The sequence below is a fragment of the Gymnoscopelus braueri genome (genome assembly GCF_963280865.1).
Source record: "Gymnoscopelus braueri genome assembly, chromosome: 13".
Lineage (NCBI taxonomy): Eukaryota > Metazoa > Chordata > Actinopteri > Myctophiformes > Myctophidae > Gymnoscopelus > Gymnoscopelus braueri.
The window spans coordinates 21,700,030-21,713,581 of record NC_137615.1 but is presented as its reverse complement, the minus strand read 5'-3'; the positions used below and the strand labels follow the sequence as shown (position 1 = coordinate 21,713,581).

The 13,552-nt window shown below is 40.0% G+C and overlaps 2 protein-coding genes across 2 annotated transcripts in view; both read right to left on the bottom strand.

Annotated features, from left to right (window-relative positions):
* rab5c (RAB5C, member RAS oncogene family) overlaps nucleotides 1-13,552 on the bottom strand; it is a 202,375-nt gene that overhangs the window by 158,110 nt on the left and 30,713 nt on the right. The window lies entirely within an intron of this gene.
* On the bottom strand, nucleotides 3,879-11,877 carry dhx58 (DEXH (Asp-Glu-X-His) box polypeptide 58). Its single transcript, XM_080445974.1, has 12 exons — nucleotides 11,777-11,877; nucleotides 10,898-11,089; nucleotides 10,063-10,267; nucleotides 9,623-9,813; nucleotides 9,317-9,430; nucleotides 8,574-8,706; nucleotides 7,382-7,567; nucleotides 7,023-7,273; nucleotides 6,363-6,674; nucleotides 5,843-6,033; nucleotides 5,655-5,754; nucleotides 3,879-5,398 (listed from the first exon to the last, which is right to left on the bottom strand). Exons 2-12 carry the CDS (start codon nucleotides 11,072-11,074, stop codon nucleotides 5,207-5,209), a joined length of 2,052 nt encoding a protein of 683 aa, XP_080302100.1. The 5' UTR covers nucleotides 11,075-11,089; nucleotides 11,777-11,877; the 3' UTR covers nucleotides 3,879-5,206.

Below are 13,552 nucleotides of genomic sequence, written 5' to 3'. Positions count from 1 at the left end.
CCCCAAGACACTGGAGGGCAGTGATTTCATCAATCTCATCTAGCTCGGTCATCCCACTTCTGCCACCAATGTAATGACCACAACTTCTTCATAATCCAATCATAAACTGTCTCCACACAGCTAACTCTCCCTATGAATAACTGAAGGGATGAGGGGTGTTCCCTGTAAACAATGCTGGGAAGTCTAATGCACATTACCTGAGATGCTACAATACATTGAAGACTCCTCAGTAGTTGTCAATTTTTTTTGTGGTTAAATGGCTCAGTGTTTAACCACTTAAACCCTCTATATTTAGTAAACTAATACTTACTTAACCAGGGTCAACTCTGTACTTAGTGCGATCTTTTTTCCTTCCACACCAAATCTCTTAAGCTTGTAGATCTGCTATTTTCAGCGAATGTTCCCCCAGATAGGGATGCTATAGGGTTCAAAGGGGTTTCCCTTGAGGTGGGTACAATCCTCCTGATAGCCTAACAGACTGAGGAGGTAGGACACTGTTAAGTGAATAAAAAAAAGACAAAAAAGTAGTAGTTATGGAAAACAATACACAAAATAAAATAATAGACTGTGAGGCCTGGTGTTCCACTTGCTTAAACGTTTAGCAGTAGCACACATGTTTTCAGCCTTACAGAAAAACAGATGTGTGCTATGCCGCAACACAGATCTGCACATTACTCACACACACGCACAGTATGCAGTATGCACAGACACACACATCACTTCAACACATACATCACATTTCAAGTCTCACACAGAGTGGTTGCTAAACTACTCCAGGCAGCTTTAATTAGCACAGAGCTAATTACAATTAGCATGCACAGAGTGTTCAGCTACACACTAAAAGGAAGTAATCAGCAGTGATTATAGAGCCTGATCACAGTAAATCACACACTGTATGGCCTCCATCCTCTGTCGCTCTCTGAATCTGCAGAAAAGCATGACACCAGAATTACATCCCTTTATACATCCCTCACGGTCACAGCCATTCTGTCTCAGCTCTCTGCTACATTAGAAATGCTTTAACCATTAAAACCTACAACCTAACAGTTTTCTGAAAAACATATGTTTCTATGTCAGTAGTTCTCAAACTTCTTCATGTCAAGGACCCCCAAAATTATATGTATTTGGCCACGGACCCCGAGGGACCCCACAGAAGCAAATATTTGAGTTAAAAAGGTTCACTTTAAAAATATATATATATTCAAAGATGCGCACACATTTTCACGATTTTTCAAAAATAACAGATCTACAAGCTCATGAGCTTGCATATCTGCTATTTTTGAATAGGCAACCAACGTGCTATATTTATATAGCTAAAATCTAAAATGGCACAGATGCTTTCCCGGTTTTAATGGGTTAAAAAAAGAGAGAATTAAATCACAGTGAAATACCAATGACAACTATGAACATCAAGGGACAAATGCAGAATTATTGACAGATTTGAAAGATTATTGGGCCAAAAAGGCCTGTGAATAAAGAATGTCTTTAGCCTAGATTTAAAAATGGTGATGGAGGGAGCACACCTAATATCTAAAGCTTGATTTATACTTAGTTGTACGCTGGTGCACGCAACTGCGTTTAAACCAAACATAATGGCAGCAAACTGAAGATATGAAGATAAGACTGAAGATATACACAGGAAGATGTCTAGAAGGTCAGTGACTGAGTCCACCCAACACAGAGAACATTGCCCAACCTGAAATGAATGGTTTCTATGCCAGTTGCCGCTATTTCATAACTTGGGTTTGTTTTGGAAAGTGCTCATTATAGCTGTAGCAAAACTATATTCAGCTTGATTCATGTATGAAAACACACCAGCAGAAATGAAACTGTAAACAGCTTGAGCAAAGCCAAGACCGTGTGTTCTGTAATTAGTTGTCTAAATCTATCCTTAGGGAATTGTTAAAGACCAAACATGTTTATTGTTTGGTCGGTTGTAAAGTAGGTTCTAGAAAAGTTATGCAATTGAACAGATTTGTGTTAAATATATTTTAATAACATAAGCTAGCATGTAGTGCATTAGGATGTAACCTAATTGTAATTTTAAATACATTATTCATACATAATTGTTGTGCAACATTCACTACAATTTTGTTTTCATGTTTTATGTTGATTCTAAATAATTAATTCTTAAGAAATGTTTAAAAAGAAATTCTTTTTAAACATTAAGAAATTCTTAAAAAAAAAAAAAAAAAAAAAAAAAAAAAATTGGTTTCAGTGGCCTAAACATTTATGTAGGGAAAAGGCATGGAGAGCTACACCCATATACAGATCATTCTTAATGTAGTAGGTTAATTGTGTTGCATGGTCTCCATTTCCATACCATAATATTATCATTAACACCTCGGCAGCAGCAGCACCACCCTGTCCCTCAATCTACTTCTATTATAGACATAGTAAGGACTGTGACCGTATCCATAACAGAGCAGATAAGCAGAGGAATAATAATACAAGAGGGGACATTATATATGATTAAGTGAAATCCCCTTGGTGTGAGCACATATATAGTAAACTACATAGTAGAACCAACAGTGACATCTAGTGGTGTAGTATTTAAGGGCAAGCAAAACAAAATCACTTTTGACCACATCCTGTCAACTGCTCCAGTGGAGCTGCTCAGTGGCCAACAGTATAAGACTGTGGTTGTACTGGTCAGCTCCCAGGTTTTAATATATGTCTGTCTGTCTCTGTGTGTGTGTCTATGTGCAGGCCAGGGCTGAAAATGAGCACTTGTGCTCAGCTACTACCCTGGGTAAATAAATAACTAAAAAAATACTTGTTGTCTCCGCCTGGCTGAGACTGTTTTCGGCCCTGTCCGTCCATGTGTCAGTGTGTGTGTTCGGCCCTGTCCGTCCGTGTGTCAGTGTGTGTGTGTGTGTGTGTGTGTGTTCGTCAGTGAGCAGCTAATCTCCGGCACCGTTGAACCGATTGGCGGGAAACTTTGCACGCATACTCCTTGGAGGCCAAGTAAAAACCTCTCTCACATCGGCCTGTTATAGCGCCACCAGAAGACAGATCTTTTTTCCCAAACACATTTTTTTCACAATTCTCCAACAGATTTGGCACATTGGTACGCATAATCTCTATGGTCGTGTCAGTAAGACTTATCTCTCAGATTTTTCATATTCCATCTCGATTGGCTTCCAAACTTTGCAGGAGTGGCTCGTTTTGAACAAAATGCCTCAAATCATGAACGCAGCATCCGAATGCCTTGTAACATTGCTGGCCCACAATAACCTACCTACCCTGTCTGAGACCTGTGCTCTACGAAGAGCACATTTGTCTAGTTCTAAATATCATTTTATTTAAACAGACATCAGAAAATTGGCATGGAGAATTAGAAATGAAATGGTAATTATATTTGATGAGCTAAATGTAAACTCACACAAATTACTACTAAACAAGTAAGACGCGCGAACGCTGGAAGCGAACGCAGCTCGAAAATATTGTGTATTTACGGACTTGTAATCCGTGTTATTTCACCGTGATGTGGACAGAACATTGTGTGTGTGTGTGTGTGTGTGGCAGGCTGGTGTGCATTGTCTAAATTCCTGCACTCTGGCGCACTCTGGAGGCTGCTTACAGGCAGTGCACGCATGTGAGTCACATGGGCCACATGAGCCAATGAGAGCATGAACACAGAGACGCAGAGAGAGAGACACACAACCCGAGCACGGTTTCATAGTAAGCTCCACTTGCGCCCGCTGCGTTCGCAACAAATGTGTCATGCCAATTCTAACCCTGATGGAATTGCAATGGTGTTCAGCCTGCCTCTAAATCACTGGCAGCACACAGAAGTGATAGCAGCATTTACCACAACAAAAGAAAACTCAAATTAAAAAATACTTACTGTATATAAGAATTTATAGAATTTCATTTAGACACTTCAGCTCAGGATTAACCATTTACCATTTATTGCAATGATATTGCATTCAGTTTGGCGGTGTGACTCTGCTCATGTGATATTACAGATTACCTGCGCAAGCATGACACAGAAGCTGAGATCACAAACCCCCAGGAGCAGAGATACAGCTAATACATGAACATAACATTGAACCTTCAATTGCATAATTAAACAACCATATATCATAGTACAATCCATAGAACCACAGTACAATCCACAGAATCATCCGATTAACAATATGAACTAAGTGTCACAGGGAGGAGGCAAATGTGAAAACTGACAGCTGAGCTGTACGACCAGCTGAGACAGCGAAGCACGTAGAATGAACAGTGAACAGAGACTGCTTAAATGAACCGCCTGAGATGCACTGTGGGTATGAGGGCGTGTGTGAGTTAGCTTGTGGCGAATGAGAATGAAGAGAGGTTGAACGTGGAGAGACAGACTGATTTGTAGGTGTATGAATTCATTATCTTATTAGCGAATGAATGGGGGGTCCGGGGAGTGAGCTAGCATGTAAACCTCCTGCCTTCCGTGCCTTCATGAACTATCGCTACGCTGAATTAAAGTATAAGGTAAAACATTTGGGAAAATGACAGTAATAAAAAAGACCAAAATGTACTTTCATACTGTATGTCTCATGTGCAGTATAAATTCATAATACATTTTCTACTTGACCTAGGAATGTGTAATGTGCGCAAATGACAAACACACATTATGGTGCAAGAGGATAAAGCCTATTTTTATGTATACTTGGTCGTACAACCAGGTTGCTCACCGAAGGTTTTCTCACTGGAAAATCCATCAGTTTTGACAAGCAACATGGACGTACCCGGTGCGATTCATTGGTGTGATTTATTTGCACCTCAATCTTATTTTTAAAACTTATACCCAGAATAAAACCCAGTATATACATTACATTTAGTTATTTTAGAACAATTACGACTACATTTACCACAGTTAATTAGTCCTCAACATAGGACATGCCGAGGGTATGTGCAAATGTATTTGGTAATAAATACACTTAATCTAACATAAGAAATGGTTATTATAGTGAAGAATGACTGAATTGCCACTAAAATACAAAGAATGTGTTATTTTTGTTTAGTTTTTTAGGCCTACATGAGGCCCTAGACCAGTGGTTCTCAAAGTGGGGTCCCAGGACCCTCAGGGTTCCTTGAGGGTGTTCTAAATGGACCCTTACAGGTTGGTAACTGAGAGTATACAAATGGGACCAATTCCATTTGTATACTTGTATACCAGTTATGGGAGTGCTTGAAATTAAAAAGTTTGAGAATCACTGCCCTAAACACTGTTGTCAAACAGATCTGGGAACTTGTCTTTGACGTAATCACTTAAGCTAAACTCATCCACAGTGAATGGGACATCCTTCCATTTCTTAGCTAAGATCCTGCCCTCTGGTGTCTCCAGGGCAAAGTTTTTGATGGACATATTGGGCAATATGGCACCCTTCATCTTCATCTCAAATCCCCAGTCCTGTGGAAGCACATATACAAACAATGAGGGCCTGATTATCTAAAAGAATCTTACAGTGTCACAACCATCACCATTTCTTTTTAAAATATATTTATGGGTCTTTTTCTGAGCCTTTTGGTAGGTACAGTGTAGACACAGGAAACACGGAGATAGAGTAGGGGAGTGAATGGTCCGGCCAGCTGGGAATCAATCATAGAGTCTATGTGGTATGTGCCATAGGCACCTGAATGGGGGATATTGTGGCTGATCCATGTACCTTGTTGCAGTTTCTATTATTACAGCTGATCACACGCCCAGGTTCCCAGCTTTCAAAACTCCTTTCTAGGACCACCTGACCACCAGCCTTATAGTACTTTCTGAAGACAAATACAAAGGATAGAAGGTTCTGTTTTTAAAGGCTCTGGATATGTTTCTGTTTTTGATTGCTAAAGGAGCACAACTTACTCAAAGTTAGGATTGATGTTGACATAGTGCGCATTTTCAACAAGTTTAATGTCATTTCCATAGGCGACAGGCTCAAAACAGTTTCTGCACAGGAGCTGAATATTGGCAGCGCTGTAGCGACTCTTCTTCTGACTCTTCTTCTGTGCCGCAAGGCGGCTACTTAACACAGCCTCAAGATGAAGCTCAGTTATCTGGAGAAACAGAAGAGTGTTGGGGTGGGGGGTGGAGGTTGTGACAGGCAATATGGTAGGAGATCTTCAAAACATTGAACCAGGAACAAGGCTGAAGTAGGACTGGACGATATGGAGAAAATCAAACGTAATGATATATTTTACTACAGTAAGTACCTCAATATCATTATTGTGATAATAATTTCATATTGTGACATAATACCACATTTTATATTTTTTTCCCCCAAATATGATCCCAGACGATATCTAGTCTCATATGACGATATCAATATAATAACGATATACTGTATTGCCCAGCCCTGGGATGAAGCTGTGCAGTGCAATCTCACCTTACTGCGGAACTTTTTGGGATCCATGCTTTGGACCTCACTGATGGCTTTGCCAGTCAACTCCTCCAAGTACTCATTAGTGAGTTCCCTTTGCACCTCACGTCCCCCTGCCTGGGCGACCACTGAATAGACACTGTTGTGAGCACGGGCACGCCCACTGGCCTGCTGCTGAGCAATCTCATTTGTAAGGAGCCCATAGCGCACCACCAGGTTGCATTCCGGGATATCGAGGCCTTCTTCGGCCACACTGGTGGAAATCAGGAGGTTGAGAGCACCTTCTCGGAATTTGCGGATTGCGCCTCTTTGCTCAGTCTGCAAGCATCCATATAACACAAAGACAGAAATCCATCAGCACACTAAGACTACACAACATAAACATTTAGGGAAAAGGCTCGCAACTCACTTTTTTACTGCTACAAACATTAGCATTCAGTGTTTTGAACCTTGGACTGAAACACAGTGAATGATAAAGTTTGGAGCAGTAAAAACGTTTTTCTTAAATTAATTTACTGTCCTTACAGTTTGGTTCAGCACCAAGACAGTGGGATGTATATTGAGCTGAACTTGAATACACAACATAAACACCCATAGAGAGGTCAAACTGTAAGAATTGTGATAATTGAACATTGAGGATGAACATTAACCTGAAACGTAGCCTACCTGAGTCATGTGGCTGATGCCATTACCTGCACCAATCAGGATGGCCGACTTGATCCCAGCTTCCTTTAAGGCTGGGTTTTTTAGGACCCAGTCATGCAGGCAATTTGTACTTGTACGTGTTTTAGAGAAGATGATACCCCTGGAATTCTCTGTGGGCCCAAACTGTTCCAGTAGAGTTCTCTGGAGTTGGCCCATCTTGGGGTTCTCAAAGCGAGCATCTCTCGCCAGTCTCTCGAGCTCAGTCTGGTTTTCTGAATAAAGGGAACGACAAAAACGGTGATTACTTGCGTATAAATCTCACTCATCTAATAGGTATGAACAGACAGATGGACGATCAAAGAACACTTCAGTGTTCTCACCTTGGAACAGTCCCACCAGGAAGAAGTCTGTTCCGTCAATGGCTGTGGCATCCTTGGTACGGTAGAAGGCCTCCAGGGAGCGGTAGGCGTCGCTCATTCGTAAAGTGTCATTGATGAGCAGAGCATCATTGTATTGCCTAAGGTGGAGTGCGCACTGTGCAAGCGGTCTGTTGCCGGCAGTTACACCTAATACCGAAAAAATCAAACATGAAAGTTAGTGACTGGCTGTGAACATTTGTTATTTTTCAAACAGATGGACCCATTGGCTCCCTCTACAGTTTTTTTCAAGCAGCCTTAACCACCAGACCAGCCTAAGCCCCATTTTACACTTCATCATACAACAGTGTTGCGTTGTGTGGCGAAAATAGCCAATCTTCAAGCTCACAACGCATCGTGAGTTGTGTTCTTTCAGTTATTTTCGCAAAAAATAATATATACATATTTGAAAAACAATTGTGACAATTTGTGCAAGTGGTTAATGGCCTATACTGGTAGTCTGGCATGTTTAGCCAGACCACCATGAATTGCCTTATTGACTGACTAACAGTATACTTGACATTACTGCTGCTGACCATTTTACAAAGCATACCATTTGTTATATTCTCAAGGAAGGCATTGGATTTAATTCTTTCAGTATAACATGAAAATCAACTTGCAGAGCCTTGAAACTGGCTTGAGATAGGTAATCCAAAACAGTGAAGTTATCGTTGTTTTAGTGTATATTAAAGCACAGATTGATTTGAAATGTCTAGCCAATAGTGCATGGAGAAAAGACTACGTTTACTAAAGAGCTGTGGAGACGGGGAGACCCCCGTTACTGAACAAACACTCTATAGCAATGATTGCCATCAGAATATAGAGCTAGAACACTAATTGTAACTAAAGAAAATCATTTACTGCACATGTAACACCTATGCTACCCTTGATCACATTACAGTCACAGGATATAGTTTGTGATATGTATTTGTCTCTTTTATGTTGTGACTGTGTTTTTTTTAGAGGACCACAATGGAAATAAGCCATAGGGCTTTATTGTGTTTTATCCTCAGTGACATTGTGTCTGCTGTATGTGTGGAAGTGCTGATGTGCTCTTTCCTTTTATCATTAAATAAATTCAATCAATCAATCAATATATATGACTGCTGAAGTCTCGATCTTTGATTGCGTGATTAAGAAGAAATGACCCACGGACCCTTCTTCTCTAGTTCAACCACATCTGCCTCGTACTCCTGAGTGCCCATTTCCCTGAGGTCAAAGTCTGGCGGTAACGTCAGGAACTCATGGATCTGTCTCATCATCCACTTCAGGTGATCTCCAAACGGATCCTGTGGAGATAAACAATGGTCAGTGGTGGACAAAGTATACACTCAAGTTAGGCCTGTCCCCGACTAAGGATTTCTATAGTCGAATCTGATTGGCCAATAGTTGCCTATAGTCGACTAATAGTCGACTAATGCAACACCCAAAAAAAACCTCAAGTAAATACTGTTAAGTGTTCAAATGTACAAATCAAGAAGCACAGTTAATTTTTTTAAATCAATGGACTGCTGTATTGAAATGTAGACCCTTTGAAAAAAACAATAATGAAGAAATTTAGAAAAAAGCTCAACGCGTTGTGAGCTTGTAGATCGGCTGTTACCATATTTGAAATAGGGTTCAAGTGGGTAATTCATAACTTAAATTATTTATGTTAGTTTGGGTCCCAAGAGTCCCTTCCTAGAAATGTAGTGGAGTGAAAGGCATGTGTTTGCACAAAAACCTAAATACTAATATAACGTACTTAAGTACAGTACTCAAGTAAATGTCCACCACTGACAATGGTCATACAATGGTGTTGTGTGCTGCAAAGCTGGCAGCCAACAAGGTATAAATAAGTGGCTCAGTGCCACATCTCCTAATATCAACATCATTATACTTACAACAAAAATGTCTCACCTTAGGTCTTTTGTCCACAATGTCAAACTTTTTGATGGGTCTGGGTACTTTCTTCTTCAGCTCAGGGGCATAGATTTTAGATGAAACAATGGCAGAGTCCAAGTTGGCACAAATCTGAAGGTGACAGAGACAGGGCTGAGGTGGTACTGTATATGGCCAAATTTGGACGGAGTGTAATGTTACATTAAAAGCCAAATTTTCAACTGAAAAAGTGTTGATATAAGGCTTTACATTGCCGCCCCACCACGGTTGTGGTTCAAGTTGTCGTTAGGAATTCCACAGATGCAAATACAAGTATATACTGACCTGCAGTACATGTTCCACGGCCTTTTTCAGGGTCCTTCCACCCCCTGTTCCAGGAGATGCAGTGAGGCCCAGGATTTGTGGCAGCGGCCCTTCCTTTTTTAGCTTCTTCTCTATGTACTGCCTCATTATTTTGTTGTAGACACCCTCCTTGTTGGTGTGGTGACACTCATCAAATATTAGCAAAGTGATATCTGTGGTGAACAGACACACACATACTGTATAAGGGATGCGTACACCCGCCAAGCATGATTGACTAGAGGGACATCTCAGTACACAGTAAAATCCTCAGTGTTCATTTATAGTTTATCGATCGTGTACAAATGTACACTCATTTTATACTCTAGTTAAATTAACGCTCACGATTTGACAGTGTTGTAATGGGATGCAGAGTGGGAAAGAGAGAATAATGACTTGTCTAGATGTACAAATGTGGTTCAAACCTGAGAGCTCAACATGTTTGCCGTCCTCCTTGTTATTTAAGGCGTTCTCTAATATTTGGGCCGTGCAGATGACCACGTCAGAGTCCTTCACCACTTTGCCAAAGAAGTCCTTCTCGTCACATTCCCCGCTGACGAGAACCACCTTGAACTCCGCGCCCAGGTGAGGCTGGAACTCGTTTTTGTAATGTTGCTCCACCAGATGAACCTAGAAGACATGACCGCAGCTGGTTGGCATCTACACCTCTGTGCCAAACTCACACTCAACCACATTTGGCATAACATGCAAGGCAGAGGAGGTGTGAAACAAGTCATGGCAGCAGTGGTGGAAAAAGTACTCAAATGTTTTACTTAAGTAAAAGTATCAATACTGCAATGTAGAAGTACTCTTACAAAAGTCCGGAAATCAAAATTTACTTGAGTAAAAGTACAAAAGTATTGGTATCAAAATGTACTTAAAGTACCAAAAGTAAAAGTACTAAAATGTTACCGATCTACAATTTCACAATCTGTTATTTTCAAACAGCCGAGGTTTAAAAGAGGGCTAAATGGGTTAATGTATATTTTATAATGTAATAATTTATATCTGCAAAGTAACTAGTAACTAAAGTTTTCGAATAATTGTAGTGGAGTAAAAGTACAATATTTGCCTCTGAGATGTAGTGGAGTAGAAGTAAAAGTATTGGAAATTGGAAATACTCAAGTAAAGTACAAATACCTCAAAATTGTACTTAAGTACAGTACTTAAGTAAATGTACTCAGTTACTTTCCACCACTGCATGGCAGTTGTTCTGACCTCTTATCTGTGCTATGCCAGGTATCGTGTCTATATCTCTACCTTGTTGACCAGTACCACCACTTTGGCCCTGCGGGTGGTCTCCAGGTGTCTCTTGCTCACATAGACGGCAGCGCGTGTCTTTCCACCTCCGGTGGGCAGCCAAATGATGGTGTTGTCACCCTGTAGAGCACGTTGTACCACTTCCTCCTGGTACTCATAGAGACCAAAGTCTGACATCCTTACACTTCAGTCCTGTTTTAGACAGAAAACACTCAGATTTACATGAATAGAAGTGACCATCAGGTCTGGTAGAAATATTTCAGTGCTCTGGAATTTACCAGCTGGAGAGGGAGAAGGTAAATGATTAGGGTAAGACTTTATATAAAGGTCGGTCTATAATGCGTTATAACCACATTTATAATGCACTTATAAGGAATTATAACAATTATGCATAGCAACTTATAACAATTTTATGAAGTATGATAACTTGTTATAATATAATGTATAAGTGCTGATCATAATGCATTATTAACTCAGTGGAATAGCACATAATAATTACCAGGTAACACTTTACTTAAGTCAGTCAGGTCTATAATGCATTATGATCACATTCATGATGCATTATATTGCACTTATAGGCTTCATAACACTCATAAATGTTTATAATGTATAATTTATAACATGGACACTTTATAACTGACTAAGTCGTGTGCTGTTCCAGAGCTTATAATACATTATGACCAGCACTCATGTTATAAATGTGTTAAGTTTATATATATTATTAACATTTATAACGAGTCACAAATGGTATGCCTTATAATCACATTATAATGCATTATAAATGCAATTATAATGCATTATAGACCCGACCTTTAAGTAAAGTGTTTCCTTTCCTTAACAACTATCATCTAGAATAATCATCAGCCCTTTTCAACTCACCCGACTGGTCCGATAGAGAACGGTGAAGTATCAGCTGAAACGGCTTGTCACTGTTTTGGGAAATGCAGGCTGTGGGGCTTTTAACTTCTGTTTTGATCAGCTGTCGCGCACACCAAGAAAGGAAAACGAAAGAAAACCTTTGCTCTCTCTGCCAGAGAAATGGTCCCACCTAGGGAGGCTCTGGAGGGACAACACTGCATTATCCAACGACAGAGTGAGCCTGTTTTGCGCACATAACTGAAAATAACTACAGCCAATGGCCCATTGCAAATCTTAAAGAACACACCTCTGGTCAATTGCACTTGTGGTTTCAACTTATGTTATGATGGGTCCGTTTTTGTGCCTTAGCAGGAGGAAACAGGCATTGCTTTATGCTTTTCAGTTAGCCTCTGCAGTGCCCTGAAGGGGCCCCATCGTTCTGTTAAACTGGGAAAATGAAACCTACAGCTTGCTGAAGGCACCGACGCTGGGAACACCCTTAAGGCACATCAACAGACTTATCTTCAATGAATAAACCAACTTCATTTACTGTATATAAAATGTACCTAAAAGTAAAAACACAGTTTGCAAGATGATTTTCTGTACATTTTTGCGTGTTTACCCATAAGGCAACTCTGGATATATGTAACTGGATAATTAATTGTATGATAAATATTTTGGAAACCTAGAATGAAAGCAATTGTTTAAAAAAAAAAAAAAGATTTATTGTAATGAACAGTGTTACCGTTACAGTAAATTGCAATATACCATAATTAGAGACAGTAGCAGACCTATAGTTGAAAGTTTCACTCAGATCCCCAGGTCCTTACAAGAGAATTTGAAATGCAGCATAGGTAGATTAAGGGAGACATTATGTAAGGGACAACCCTGAATAATGTAACACTGACATCACTTCAGTTAATCAAAGCTAGTCATAAAAAAAAGAAAAGAAAAAAACACACATACAGACAACTCAATGGAATACTTAACTAGCAGGCTCAACCACGAATAAATTGCTTCCAGAAATGTCTTAAAAATAAGACCGGAGTTAAGGGCATTGCAGGTACACTTAGGAATCAATCACACACTGACCGTCATACAAGGAGTCACTGTTGTACCAACAGTGGAAGTTTGAATACAAGTTTGAGTTTGAGTGTTGTGTAATTCTTTTATGAATAGGATTCCTATACAGTGTCATGCAACGACAACCATTATAGGTCATGACTCATGGGTATGGAATAAATAGAACAATAAACTACCTATTATTGTGTTATACAGCATGTATCCAACAGAACTAGCAGAGCCACTAGATTGACTCCTGGTCAGTTTTCCACAAGTTAAAACAGGGCTGGCAAGCTAACAAGTGGAAATGACTGACAGGGTCTATAGACACAACAGAACACAATGTCACCAACTGTCACCTGTCACATCATCGAAAGCAAAGCTACTACATGGCAGCATTGTAACTGGTCCAGAATAAAGACAAGCAGCAAATGACTCCCCATCTATTAAGCTGTCAAAGTGTTCCCATCTCTTGGGTAACAATTTTGCTTTTCACACAACGGTTGGAAATCTTTGATGCCCAGTCCAACAATCAGCCTGGTACCGTCCTGAACTACTGAGGAGTCAAACTACTGCCTGACTTGTAATGAATGTGAAGAGTAAAAATCAAAATAAAAGACTCTCCCGCTCAAACATAACATCGTTTTTAAATCCTTCAAAGCTGATTGGTATGTTCAAGTGTATTTCAGTAACGGAAGGCAACGGTGGCTAAGGTCCCATGGTCCAGTCTCTAGT